The sequence below is a fragment of the Mustela lutreola genome, chromosome 5 (genome assembly GCF_030435805.1).
Source record: "Mustela lutreola isolate mMusLut2 chromosome 5, mMusLut2.pri, whole genome shotgun sequence".
Taxonomy (NCBI): Eukaryota; Metazoa; Chordata; class Mammalia; order Carnivora; family Mustelidae; genus Mustela; species Mustela lutreola.
Window position 1 is genome coordinate 727,718 of NC_081294.1, and position 13,035 is coordinate 740,752.

At 65.6% G+C, this 13,035-nt stretch overlaps 1 protein-coding gene across 5 annotated transcripts in view; it reads right to left on the reverse strand.

Annotated features, from left to right (window-relative positions):
* Positions 1-13,035, reverse strand: part of SLC12A7 (solute carrier family 12 member 7) — a 67,439-nt gene that overhangs the window by 20,246 nt on the left and 34,158 nt on the right. For 4 of the 5 annotated variants that reach the window (XM_059173568.1, XM_059173569.1, XM_059173572.1 and 1 more), the window contains exons 2-5: positions 4,158-4,252; positions 3,734-3,859; positions 1,213-1,359; positions 251-305 (exon numbers count right to left, since the gene is read on the reverse strand). In XM_059173568.1, the coding sequence (XP_059029551.1) occupies positions 251-305; positions 1,213-1,359; positions 3,734-3,859; positions 4,158-4,252 (423 nt within the window). Of the gene's footprint in view, positions 1-250; positions 306-1,212; positions 1,360-3,733; positions 3,860-4,157; positions 4,253-4,396; positions 4,422-13,035 lie in introns of those variants that run through there. The other variant, XM_059173571.1, reaches the window with a different exon arrangement.

Sequence of the window (13,035 nt, forward strand, 5' to 3'; positions counted from 1 at the left end):
GCAGGGTCCCTGAGGACGGGGCATCCGGGAGAGCTGGCTGTGCTGAGGGTGTCCCCAGCCCACCTGCCTCTCCACAACTCTGCCAGCCAGACGTGAGGTCTGTGCTCCGGGCTGGCTGGCAGGCGGGTGAGGGCACGGGCTCACTGGGGCTCACTGGGGCAGAATGCCGGCGGCCTCAGCAGAGGCCACCGGTCGGGTTCCCAGCAGGGCTCAACTCGGGACCCCACGCAGCCTGCCCTAGCGCCCTTACCTGGGACCACGCCGTTGGTGGCGATGGCACTCATGGAGATGGCAGTCAGCATCGTCTGCAAAGACACAGGGGATCCTCTCAGAAGAGAGGCCACTTTGGGACCACACCTGGCCCCATCACAGATGGGCTGTCCCACAGGCAGGAAGACGGGCTCCAGGACGCTCAGGGCTAGCCTTGTTTCCCCCTCGGCCCCCAAAGCTGAGCTCCTACAGGACACCCAGGAGTACCTCACTCGGGACCCCACCTGGAATCAAGGCTGGGCACCCGTCCGCCGCAAGTACAGGGGACCGTGTCTGGGCACTGTGGGGTATGGGAAACCTGTCTGCGTGCTTACCCACCGTGGGGTATGTGGGGGACCCCATCTGGGTGCCCGCTGCCCGGGAGTGCATGGGGGACCCCATCAGAGCACCTGCTCTGAACAACGGATGCAGAACATCCGAGCTGTCCCGGGGGGCTGCCTCTAGCTCCCAGCCCGGCTCAGGAAGTGGCCCCAGCACAGGCTGGTGGGCAGTTTGCAACCGAAAGGCTGGAAGGAACGGCCTCGGGAAAGCTCAGGGCCTCAGTGGTCTCTGCGGTCCTGCCGGATACAGCCTTGGCCGCAGGTCCTAGTGGGCGTGACTGCTCTCTTAAGAAATCCCTGGTCTCCCCCACCCCTCTGGTTTTATGGCAATTTCTCCAGACACGTCCAGAGTACTGCCAGGGGACGCAACTGAGACGGCCCCACCCGCGAAGACGGCCCGGGAAGCTGCAGGGGGACGGGCCGTGGGGCCTAAACCCTTGGGCCGGAGCCCTCCAGGGGACGCCTGGAGGACGAGGTCCGCTCCCCACAGCGAGAGCGAGGCAGGAGAGCCCGGGACGTGCGGGAGCCACAGCCGACCCAGGAGCGGTGGGGGGGACGGGGAGCCGGTCCCGGGGCCACGGGTCGGGCAGGTGGGCGGGGGCCGGGGTCTCTGGCGACTCACACAGATGCAGCACATGGAGACGATGAGGAAGGACTCGAGCACGCCGGCCGCACCCACGATCCACGTGAGTCGCAGGAATAGGATCACCCCCAGGATGTTCTGCAGGCACGGCAGGTAGACGCCGATGCAGGTGCCCATGCGCGGGCTCTGGAAGAGAGCATGGCGGTGCCCGGGAGCCCAGGGGCTGCGGCTGGGGACACGAGCCGCACGCTCCAGCTGCGCTGGAGGAAGCCAGGCCACCCCAAAGGGAGGCTTTGGGAGAAATCCTCCAGAGCGTGGGTTCTGGAAAGACCGGAGACCACGACACTGCCGGGGAGCGGGACAGGGTGCCACGAGGGCAGCCACGGCAACGTCAGGGAAGCAGAGAGCAGGACGAGCCAGGCCCAGGGCTGCGGAGGCCCAGGCGGCCACTGACACAGGAGGAAGACGGGCAGCTGCTCCCCACCTGCGTCAAGGGCCCCGCAGAGCCTGCCCCACCCTGAACCCGTGGGGGAGAGCTCAGACGGGACATGCAGCTGTGTGAGCTGGGGGACTTCGGACGCGGTGCTGGGAGATGCCCAATGGGGTTGTCCCGAGATCTTGGAGGCCCCAAGGCTCGGCACACCAGCTGGGTGGGCGGCAACCAGGCCAGAAGCCAGCACAAGGGCAGACGGTGCCTGGTCCCAGCCTCTCCTGCCCTGCAGCAGGCGAGACACCACAGGCAGGGGGCATACCAGAGATCTCAGGCCGACGAGGGACCAGAAACTGGCGAGACGATGCTCCACAGGAAGGAGAACAGAGCCTGCACAACTGGGGTTTGCTTTGGGGACATTTGCTGCCAGCGAAGAGCTGCAGAAGGCATGGGGCGTGAAGGGTGCGGGACATGGCTCTGTGGGCTCGCCAGCCCCAGCAGGCTGCACCCACGCTCAGGGAAGCAGGCGGGGCTCCCGGGGCCAAGGACTGGGAACACCTGTCCCCACGCACCGGGACAGGGAAGGGCCACCGAGCACCGAGGGATCCCCCGTGTGGCGCTCCCAGGCCACACCTGCCCCTCCCATGGGGCACCGGTTTCTGTGTGAGCTCCTGGAGTGGTCCCAGGGGAGACCCAAGTCACCAGGCAGGCCAGGCCCCCCGTTCTCTCCTACAGGCAACTCTCATGGATCAGCCTGGCTGATGTGAGGAGCCCTGGAAATGGTACCTTGCAGTGCGGGCTGGTCTCTGGGCACAAGCTCCTGTGTCCGGGGGGCACCGCAGAAAGGAAGGGCAGTCCCCACGCCCGAGGACCTAGTCAGCCCCAAGTGCGGCGGCTGATTCTTCCTACCCAGAACCCATGTGCCTGTCTCCAGGATAGCTGTGCGGCACCGCTCTGTGACCGCAGCCCTGCCCCTGCGCCCCCAGGGAACAGAGACCAGACAGGACCCCTGCCCCAGGGACAGGACCTCCCAGTCCCAATGTGGCCATGGCGCCAAGCCACGTGCTCCGCAGATTCACCTGGGCGGACGCTTAGTAGGGGTGCACTTCTGAACACGGTGCTGGGCTGCGCCAGGCAACAAGGGACAGCAGGGGACAGCAGGGGGGCAGTTGGGGACAGCAGGGGGCAGCTGCAGGGTAGCGGGGGGGACGGTGGGGGAAGATGGCAGGCGCCACAGGAGGTTCCAAGGAGCAGGAAGACCCATTCCTTAAGCAGTGGACAGCGCCCCGGGACACAAGCTCCAGCACAGAGGGACCAACGTGTGCCCGCTGCATGGGAAAGGCCTACGCCTCCCAACATCTGGGCCCGAGAAGAGCCCAAGAAGCTGCAGGCCGTGCCCCAGACGGGGCAAAACCCCAGAAACACACCAGTGGGCATCTCAGCTGCGAACACGGTGCCCAATGCCACAGCACCCACAGCTGTCAGCTCCCCACATGGGGTCACCTGGGCCCAGTGTCCCCACAGCCTCTGCCCCAGGAAGGCGGCCAGGGCGAAGCTGTGCCGAAGTCTCCACGGCCCAGGTCTACCGCTCAGTGCCGAATGCAGAGCAAACACCCCCAGTGTCGGGAAACCCAGCGTCTGTCCTGCTGCATTTACAGTAAGAAATCCCTTCGACGGCCGACTTCCTAACGGTCAAGGTTAGGCTCAGGGAGCAGGCGGACCCCTGTGTGCGCCGAGGGCCCGGCACCTCGGGCACAAGGCTGGCATCCCAGGCAGGGTTGACCGAGGAGGCAGAGGCAGGCAGGGAAGCAGCATCAGACACCCAGGCCTTCACCAGCTCCCACGCTACCCCAGACAGCTGGTGGGGACCCCACAGAGACACGGACCCCTCAAGGCCAGCCATGCAGACCTCCGCTCCCCACTCTGCCTCTGCCTGCCCCTGCTCGTGGAAAGGAGTCACTGGGACTCTGGACGGCCCCAGGGATGGAACAGAGCTATGGGGGAGGGTGAGGACAGGGGGAGTGGGGAAGGCGGGGCGGAGCGGAAGGGATGGGGTGGGGCCTGGGGGGGATGGGGGGAGGATGGGGGAGGGGGGAGGCCAGGGGCAGGACCGGCGGGGGCAGGGCGCACCTTGACCTCGCGCCTCTTGCTGTCCTCCTCGTGCTCCTCGTGCTCCACGACGCCCTGGCTCAGGTTGGTGTAGTTGGCCAGCTTGTTGAGCAGCGAGGACACCATGGGGTTGCTGTCCATTTCCTCCTGTTCGGGGCCGAGGCAGGGCTAGTCCCCCGGGGCCCCACACCCACTGGGGCTCCCATGGGGCTCTTGGTGCTTCCAGCTCCAGAGCCATGATCCACGGGGCTGAGGTGCCCACGTGGATCCACACCAGGCCCCAAGCCAGGGGTCCAGGGCTCCCCAGACGGCCCATCCATGCAGGTGGTGGCCGCAGAGGCTCCCACGGTGTGCAGCGTCCGGTCAGGCGAGCGCCCCCGCCCCACCCCAGCTCCTCAGCAGACCACAAGGTCCTGCGTGTCCCATAGGAGGGAGTGCAAGTCACCTCAAAAAGCGCCATGTTCTTTCCCTCCAAGAAGCTCTCCTGGTCCACGTCCGTGTGGCTAATGAACGGGCTGTTCTCTCGTGGGTTTCCATCTCCTGGAGGAATGACCACTCAGATCAGTCTTACAAGCCCAAGGGCCTGAGAGGGGCCTGAGGGGACACTAGGACCCTTGGCTCCCCCAAGCCAGGTGCGGGGCAACGGGGGTGGCCGCTGAGCCCCGAGAACAGACGCACTGTCACCTGCAGACATCACCCCGTGCCTGGGACCCCGCCAGCGACGCTCCTCGGGGTCATGGGCCCGGCTGTTGGGACAGCTGCTTGTTCCCGAGCAACGCAGCCCTCCCTGCCTCAGTTTCCCCACCTATGAGACACGACTCAAAAACAGGGAAGAGTGAGAGCAAGTGACAGAAGGGTCACCCTGTCCCAGGTGGGGTGGGACGGGGCGGGGCAGGCTGCTGTGCCCAGGGCAAGAGGCGGCCGGCCGTGGATATGAGCCCAGGCCCACGTAGGAGCAGAACAGGCTCAACAAACGCAGAGCTCAGGGGCCCATCCCTGCCAACCGGTGGCCCAGGTGGGACAGATGGTGACAGCAAGTCAGGCCCCATGTCCCTGCCCCCCACATGAGACCCCCACAGGGGAAAGTCACATCATCCTGTAAGGTCTGGTACATTCATGCCCTGGCAAAACCCCCAACCCCAGCAGGACCTCCTGACCCCTGAACTGTGCTTCCCCATCCAAGGTGAGCCCCCACTGATTCTCCTGGAGACCCACGCCGGATGCCAGGGCCAGGGGTCGGGACGTTACCACCACACCCAGGACCCCCAGTGGGACAGCAGCCTGACCGCAGGGGGACAGCCTACCTTGTGGCCGTGGCGCCCACACAGAGCTGTCCACCAGGTCAGTAGCCCACACACGGGCACATGGGGCACCTCCCCGTGAGAGACAAGCCTGCAGTCTGCAGGAGCCCCACTGCCCAGGGCTGGTGACTGCTGACCCTTGTTCCCGAAGCTGGGGTCCTGGCCCCACCCCCCGGTGCCCTGCCGACAGGCACAGCCTCCCCCTCAGGATCCTGCATCCCCTCAACCCTCCACCAAGAGCCTGCCCACAGCACGGCCATCACCCTGTCTCTCTGAGCCCGTCAGGACGGAGGGGGTGACCTCAGTGTGGGCACGCATGGGTCATGCCCAGCCCCGAGGCATGGCCACAGATTCTCCCATTTCTGTGAGGTGGTTCCAGGCCAGCACGGGCTTGTAGCCGCCACAGCCTTGTCTGCGGACCCCAGAGGTGACCAGACACCTCCAGCCCGAGACACCCTGTGCTCATCAGAACAGGAACACCCTGGCACCTCGTGACCCATTAGTGGGCACTTGGGTTCTAATGTGGCTCGAGACACAGTAAGGCTCTGTGCTTATCTCTGACACAGGCCACGGTGGACACAGCTGTCAGGGTTTACAGCAGCAACAGGATGTGGTCCATCACGGGGGATCAGCCTCCGAGAAGCACAGGGCGCCCACTCCCGGGTGCCGGGCTCCCAGGCAGTGCCGGCATTATCCTAAGAGGGTCGGAGAGAGGGCCCCGGGAGCACCGCCCCCTCAGGAACATCAAGTCCTGAGATGTCCCCTTGGGTCCCACGGTGCCCCCTTACTCCTGGGGACTCACGGTCGCAGCCTGGCCAGAACCACTCCCAACAGGAAAGCAAGCGTGCTCACACAGGGCCCTGAGGAGGAGTGACGCCGGCCAGGCGCACAGGAACGCGGAGTGCTCAGGTCCCGAACCAGGCCGTGGGCTCCCGACCCAGACCCTGAGACCAGGCCCCGCATCATGGGGTCCAAATGCAAGCAGAGGGCCAAGCTACAACCCCTGGGTGACAGGAGCCCCATCGCAGCCGCCCCGTGTCACCCGGGACGGCGATGCTGCTCCACATCCAGAAGCCACGGTCGGGGGCCGGTGGTGTGAGCAACCCGGGGACCACACACTCTCGCTGGGACCCTCTGCGTCCCCAACACCGTACTGTCCAGGAGTCACCACCCCCAAGGAGAGGGGGCTCATGCCGGATGTCCAGAGTTCAAGGAGGCCACCCTACGCAAGGCCGGACACCCGCATGCAGCAGGACCCCCCGGGGTCCAGTCCTCAGTGAGGCAAGAGACCCTCAAACCCACAGCACCTGCTCGGGCCACCTGGGGCTCTGACCTGTGACCACTGATGCCAACTGGACGGCTCCCCAGCGAGGAGGGACAAGTCTCCACAACCAGCGTTCTCAGGCCCCGCGGCCCCCCGCGCTGCACGGACTCATGGCAGGTCCCCACTCCAGCTTCCCGGCAGAATTCCCACAAGGCCTCACAAGCGTGAGCGTGTAGGCCGGCGTCAGCGGTCCTGCGAGGGCCGGCCGTGGGTACGGCAGGTCCTCGAGGGTCACGTGTGGGCACTGTGCTTGAGTCTGGGCTGCACGGTCTCCGAGCTCAACCGAGCTCAAGGGTCACTTGAGTCACCGTCGGGTCACCGCCGGAATCTGGTCACCGTCCTCCCCGACACTCAGGGGTGGGGCTGGGGAGGTCCCCAGTGCATCCCCACAGCAGCTCAAGGTGACAAGGGTGAGCGAGAGCAGACCGCCATGCTGGGCACAGGAGAGAACCCCCCACCCTCCCCAGCCGAGCGGCCCCCGAAATCCAGGCACACCCCGTCCCTGACAGCACACCCAGCCGCCCAAGGCCCCCCCAGACCCTCAAGGTGGCAGCCGTGACACCCGCCCCCCAAACCCCACACCCGTGGCTGCCGGCCTGGTCAGCGCCACACGGCCTCTTCCCGACCTCAGCCCCTGCACTTGTCAGGACAGCGGCTCCCTGCCCGGCTCCCTGCCCGGCTCCCTGCCCGGCTCCCTGCCCGGCTCCCTGCCCGGCTCCCTGCCCGGCTCCTGGAACCGCACCCGTCTCCCACACCCAGAAGAGACCAGGAGCACAGACAAAACAGCGAGCGCAGTACAAACGACCCCATCCCAACGGACGGCCATCATCACCGCACGCGGGGGGTCAAGGAAGCGGCCCCAGCCCTGAGCGCAGGCGAAACCCTGCGGAACAGCGGGGCCCGGCGGGGGTGCCCCTTACAGAGACTCAGGTGAGCTCCCCCAAGACCGGCCCGTGTGCGAGCGAGTGCCCCAGGCGTGGCCGTGGCTCCCTGCCTAGCCAGAGGCCCTTCTGCCACCCACACCCCCTGCCAAGAAGAGGCCGGCCAAGAAGAGGTCTCCCAAACCCCCTGCGTCAGAGTGGAAGGTCACAGCACACACCCAAACCCCCGCCGCAGGACAGGGGCAGGCACAGCCCCCGAGGACCGCAGTGCAGCAGGACGCCAGACAACCGCAGCGCTGCATGCGCCACCCACAAGCAGACAGGAGGCCCAGGCCGTGGCACCTGCTCCTCGTCACCAGGCAAGCACACCCATCTAACCAAGGTCACCACCAGGGTCACAGGCCAGCCAACACCCAGAAGCGAAAATGTGCGACAGCAAAGACTTCAGGAAGCTTGAGGCGACCCAGACAGGAACCCACAGAAAAGCTGCACCTCAGGTACGCCGCACCCTGGCGGACAAAGACAGGCGCGGAAGGTTCTGGAAGCTGGAGACCAGCGTCGGGAAGGGGGAGAGCAGCTTGTGCCCAGGGTTCCTCTGATAAAGGACACCGCTGGGCCAGCTGGTGAAGCCGGAGGAAGAGTGGTCTCGCCTCCCGGCGGCTCAGGGAGGCCCTGCAGGGCAGAAGGGGGCAGAGAGATGCCATAAATGTCAGCCTTCGGGCAACTCGGGCCAACAGATGCACGGGGATCCTCTGAGCGCTCCCCGCCTCCCAACTCATGTTCGAGGCCAAAGTCAAGCTTAAAAACAACTGCTCAAACAGAAAGGAAACTGCCTCTAGAAGGGCCCTTCCCGAAGGGAAAGCCCAGGCCCTGGGCGTCGGGTGCGCTGAAGATCGTGTGCCCAACAACAGGGGCCCGGGGACAAGCCTGGGCAGACGGCAGCCCAGGCCCACGTCCTGCCAGGACCACGCAGAGGGACAGCGGCACATGCAGCCCACTGGGCCCGCCGCCGCGCGAGGTCACAGGACCGGTCCCCCGCACCACCCGCGGCAGGCTCCTCTCCGTTCCTGCCGCGGGGAGCCCGCATGGGGCTCGCCTACACCCTTAGGACTGAATCCGGTTCACGGAAACCCGCGGAGAACCTGCTTGTTGTACCCACCCGCTCGCTGCACTGAACTCCCAACACTGCTGAGCCCTGAGATCCCCTCAGAGCGAGGCACAGCGCCCCCGAGCACCACGAAGCCAGAGCAGGGCACGGTCCTCCGTGGAGCACAGTCTCGGGACGGGAGGGCGAGCCCCAGGGCCATTCCCCGAACCCTCCCCTGCCGCTCCTCTGCTCACTGGGGACAGAGTGGGTTTACAGGTCACTTGGCCCACACCTCCCATGGGGAACAAATGCACCCGGCCCGCGCGGGCTGCTCCCCACAAGCTCGACCGCAGACTGGGATGATGGGGGAACAGGGCGGTGTGGCGGAGCTGTGGGAACAGCGCACAGGAGGTGCCCAGGACGCTGGCAGAACAGAGGGCGCTCCCTTTAAGAGGGCGAGAAGTGGGGAGCCACCCACGGAACCGGGCCAGGGAGCGCGTGCCCGCATCGGCGGCACCACGAGGGGCAGGGCTCATGTGCCAGAATTTCAGAAACGCCAGCTCCCGCCCCGGCGGGCAGTGGGTTTGCGGCTGCGGGGGCTCCTGCTGCAGGGACTTGGAGGTGGTCCCACGTCAGACCTGCTTTCCCACGACCCGGCAGTGCTTTCCCAGAGGGGACACTGTAGAGCCCCACAGCAGCCCCAGCCCACATTCCTCCACTGCCCCACGGCCACCGCCCTCTGAGCACTTGGGTCCCGAACCCGCAGCCTCATGAGAAACGGGCACAGGCCGGATCGCCCTGGGGACCCCTGGGGCAGGACAGACACGGGGATGGACTCGGGGCACTGGCCACGCGGGACCAGGGAACGTGGCATCTGACCAGTGCATGTGCAGGTCCAGAGCCGTGCCAGACATAAAACTCAGCAAACAAAGAGGTAATTTTTATCCCAAAGAAACAAAGAGAACACTTACAAACAGGCCTGGAGAACACGACAGGCAGGCGCCGTTCATGAACACGGAACACGCGCGTCCAACGACCACGTGTCACCAACACGTGGAGGGACTGGGGCAAAAATCCACAAGATCCTACAGCCCCTGGGGGAGAGGCAGAGGGGACGGGTCCCCATGTTGTCAGTGCGAAAGGGAGGGATCCAGTACCAGGGTCGCCTGAGATCACCTGGGCAGGAAGACCGTGAGAGCCTCCCCCCCCCACCCCGTGTTCCTGCCACAAAGCGTTTCTCCTGCAATTTATACCCATGACCACAAAAACGGCCACGTATAAATTCTATGGCAGTCTACGAGGCTCCTGACCCACACTGCTTAAGTGTGCTGACGGCAGGACAGCACGTGGAGCACCAAGCACTGCGAACATGTCCAACGGCAAGGCCGGGTGCCGACAAAACTTCACTGACACACAGACAGCCAAGCCTTGGCTTGCAGAGCCCAGGAGCAGAGCAGGTTCTCAACACACAGCTGTTTCCGCGTGGCCACAGCGCAGGGAAGCGGCCATCCTCTCTCTGCCCGCCCCGCCACGTCCCCAGCCTTGGTAGCGGTCTCTGCCCACCTCACAGCGTGTAGGACAGGCCTTTCAAAGCTCCTCAGCCCGGAGACCTCTGTGGAGAGCCAGTGCCTCCCGCAGCACGCCTCTCTGAACCCTGAAGAGACCGCAGGGGCCGGGCCTGGCTGCCGGCCTCCCCGGGTTCTCAGGGAAGGCCGGCGGCACACCTTCTGCACCTGCTCCACGCCCCCCACCTCCAGGACCGGGACCCAGAGGCCATAGACGGGCCCTCCCAGGAACAGACCAGACATGATGTCTGCTGGGTCCAAAAAAGGTTTCAGGAAGGAAATGGAGCCCAGAGGGGGCACCAGGGGGCTTCGGGTGCGAGGGCCTGGATGAATCACCATGGCTTTACCTTGCTCTGTTACAAAACGTGCACCACACATTCCGTGAAAGCCCCAGCATCCGGAGCGTGGACACACATCGTGATGCCTGTCTGCACTCATGGCAGTGACCAGTGTCCTGTGTCCCTGACGCCGGGGAGCCGCCTATCAGTTCTGATGCCCATCTCTGACTCCACGAAATGTGAACTTCACCGTGAGGGCCGTGACCAGGGGCGAGGTCATCCTGGCCAACCGCACCCCCCTTCCCCAAGCCTGACTCTGGGCACGCTCCAGACTCCAGACTTGCTCTCTGCACAGCCCAGCGGGGCCGTCTCTGAAAGCAGCGTGTGCATCCCTGCCATTCCCAAGCAAACACAGCAAGTCCGATGCCAGGAGGGAGGCAAGGCCCCGGGCAGAGCAGGGGGCCCGCAGAGGCCGGGAAGCGGCCGTGACCCTGGCGGTCTGCTCCTGAGGCCCATGCAGAGCCCACATTCCCGCAGAGGGCTACGGCCCCATGCAGCCCCAATCGCCCCCATCTCGGGCCGTCCTCAGGTTACAGCCTCCGTCTGCCCGTCCGGCCACGCCGCCTCCTCCGGAGCGAGCCAGACATCACTCCCCGGCTCCTTCCGCTTCTGCGTGTGAAACTGGACGTCCCCTACCTCTCCCTCAGGCAGCGGCAGAAGAGACCTCAATAGGACAGCATCCACCCGCCGTCCTGCCCCCGCAGGATGGAATCCCATCAGGTGACCCCCTGGTGCATCCAATGGCCAGACCCCGGGGCAGCCCTCGTGGCCGATGTCTCTGAAGTGGTTCCAGCCGGAATCAAGCGTTTCTAGGTTCCACGGCCCGAACAGTGGACTTGTGCACCCCCACCCCACTAGGCTCCACATCCAGGACCACTGCTGGAGTCTGAAATGCGGGCCAGCGGGATCCCCCGTGCCCCTGTGGTGCAGAACGACGCCTGCCTTCAGGCCAGGAAACCACTGCCAGGCTCAAGGTCAGAGTCCCCATGGCTTTCAGGGCACATTTCTGGCTAAAACAAATACTGTGTCAAAATCAGAGCAAGTACCATGAGGACAAGAGCCTTCAGAGGGCCCACTGCAGAGACGGCGCTGACACCACGCAGCCCCTCTTCAGGGAGGAGGGACGAGCCTTTCCCATCCCGGGGCTCCGGGACAGCAGAAGGACGGCCGCCTCCGGAGCGTGCCTGGCCAGTGAAGAAGCAGAGAGGAACTGGGCTGATGGGAAAGGGGACGCCCTTCCTGCTGGCCCAGCACCAGCCCATCCCAAGGCCTCCTCAGTGCCCAGGACCTGCAGGGCCACCCCTGGGGCCACAGGGAAGGGCAGGACGCCAGAGTCACTCTTCTCCAAGTTCCATGCAACGGTCTCAGGTCAGCATGTTAAACCTGGTCTCCTCTGCCCCACACCCCACACGCTCCCCCCGACACGAGGCCCTTTACTTAAGGCCACGTCATGCTTCTGCCCTGGGGTCCCTGATGCGGAAGGACACACGGCTTGCCCTAACGCCAGGGTCCACCCACGCGTGAGGGATGTCCACGTGTGCACGGCATCTCCCAAAGCCCAGCACCCCACACGGGCGCATCCAGCCCGCAGGGGCAGCTGGGCCTGCGTGCTGCTCCGAGAAGCCTCCCCGCAGGGACACAACCTCACCTGCAAAGCATCAAGCGCTTCCTGACCCAGCACGCTTGGGACGGCAAAAGTGACCTGAAACCACCACCCGCCAGCAGCCTCACGGCCATAGGGCAGCGCAGCCTCTGGCTCCAGGCCCGCCGCGTCCAGGGGCCCCCCGGTTCTCCACCTTCTCCCACGCGCCCCCCACTCCAGAGGGGAGGCTCCCTCAGGAAAACAGCTTGGGGACCTCTAGGAGAAGGGGTCAGGCAGGTTCCAGACACTGGAGGAACACAGCCACCGGCCAACAGAAACCAAAGCCACCACGGCAATGCACTACTGCCATGTACAGGGCCCTCGGTCCCCAAGACCAGCCAGTGGCCCCATGTGCAGCACATTTCCTTTATATCGGACTCGGTCCAGAGAAGAAGGGGCATCCCAGGACAGGCTCGGTTACTGAGAGGCGGCAGCGCAGAAACACCGGGCCCGGAAGATCTCACGGGCTGGACACACGCGCATATGTTCACACAGCAGACACACATACACTCGCACACGTGTTCTCATACACGTGGACATGGGGCCTCTCTGGGGACCTGCACCCTGAAGGCTTCACCAGACTCTCCCCCAAAGGGTGTGCCCCCAGCGCCGGGAACGGGGACCCCACCCCCCAGTCAGTCCCTCGTCTGCACCGGTTCTGGTCCAACCTCTCCCATGACCTCTCCCGCATCGGGACCCACTGCTGGCACACTGAGCCCCAAGGAGGGGGTGGTGAGTCTGCCATGGGCACTTAGCCCTCCCCTGCCTCCTGGGGCAGCTCCTGTTCCGCAGGCCGGCTCCCGTCTGGCGGCCACCAAGCCGGGCCCCTGCGGCAGAGGGAGGAGGAAACCCGAGACCGGCCTGCGGCTCCTCCTGGTCTCCGCCCCACTTGATCCCTCCCCAGTGACCGTCCGGGCTCCCTGGGAAGCAGCAGGCCCGCGGGCGCCACAGACAGAGGGAGCGGAGAGGTCACAGCCACCTAGGGGACAGACCTGCTCCTGGACGGGAAAACTGAGGCACAGGCGCACTCCTCAGGGCCCCCGGGAGCACCGGCTAGTGCACGTGAGGCGCACGTGGGGCACGGGACTGCCAGTGCCCGTAAGGGAAGTCCCCACTCTGCCAGTGCCCGGCTACCCCTACCTCGCAGGTGGTGCCAGGCCACGGCCACCAAGCGGACACAGGCTC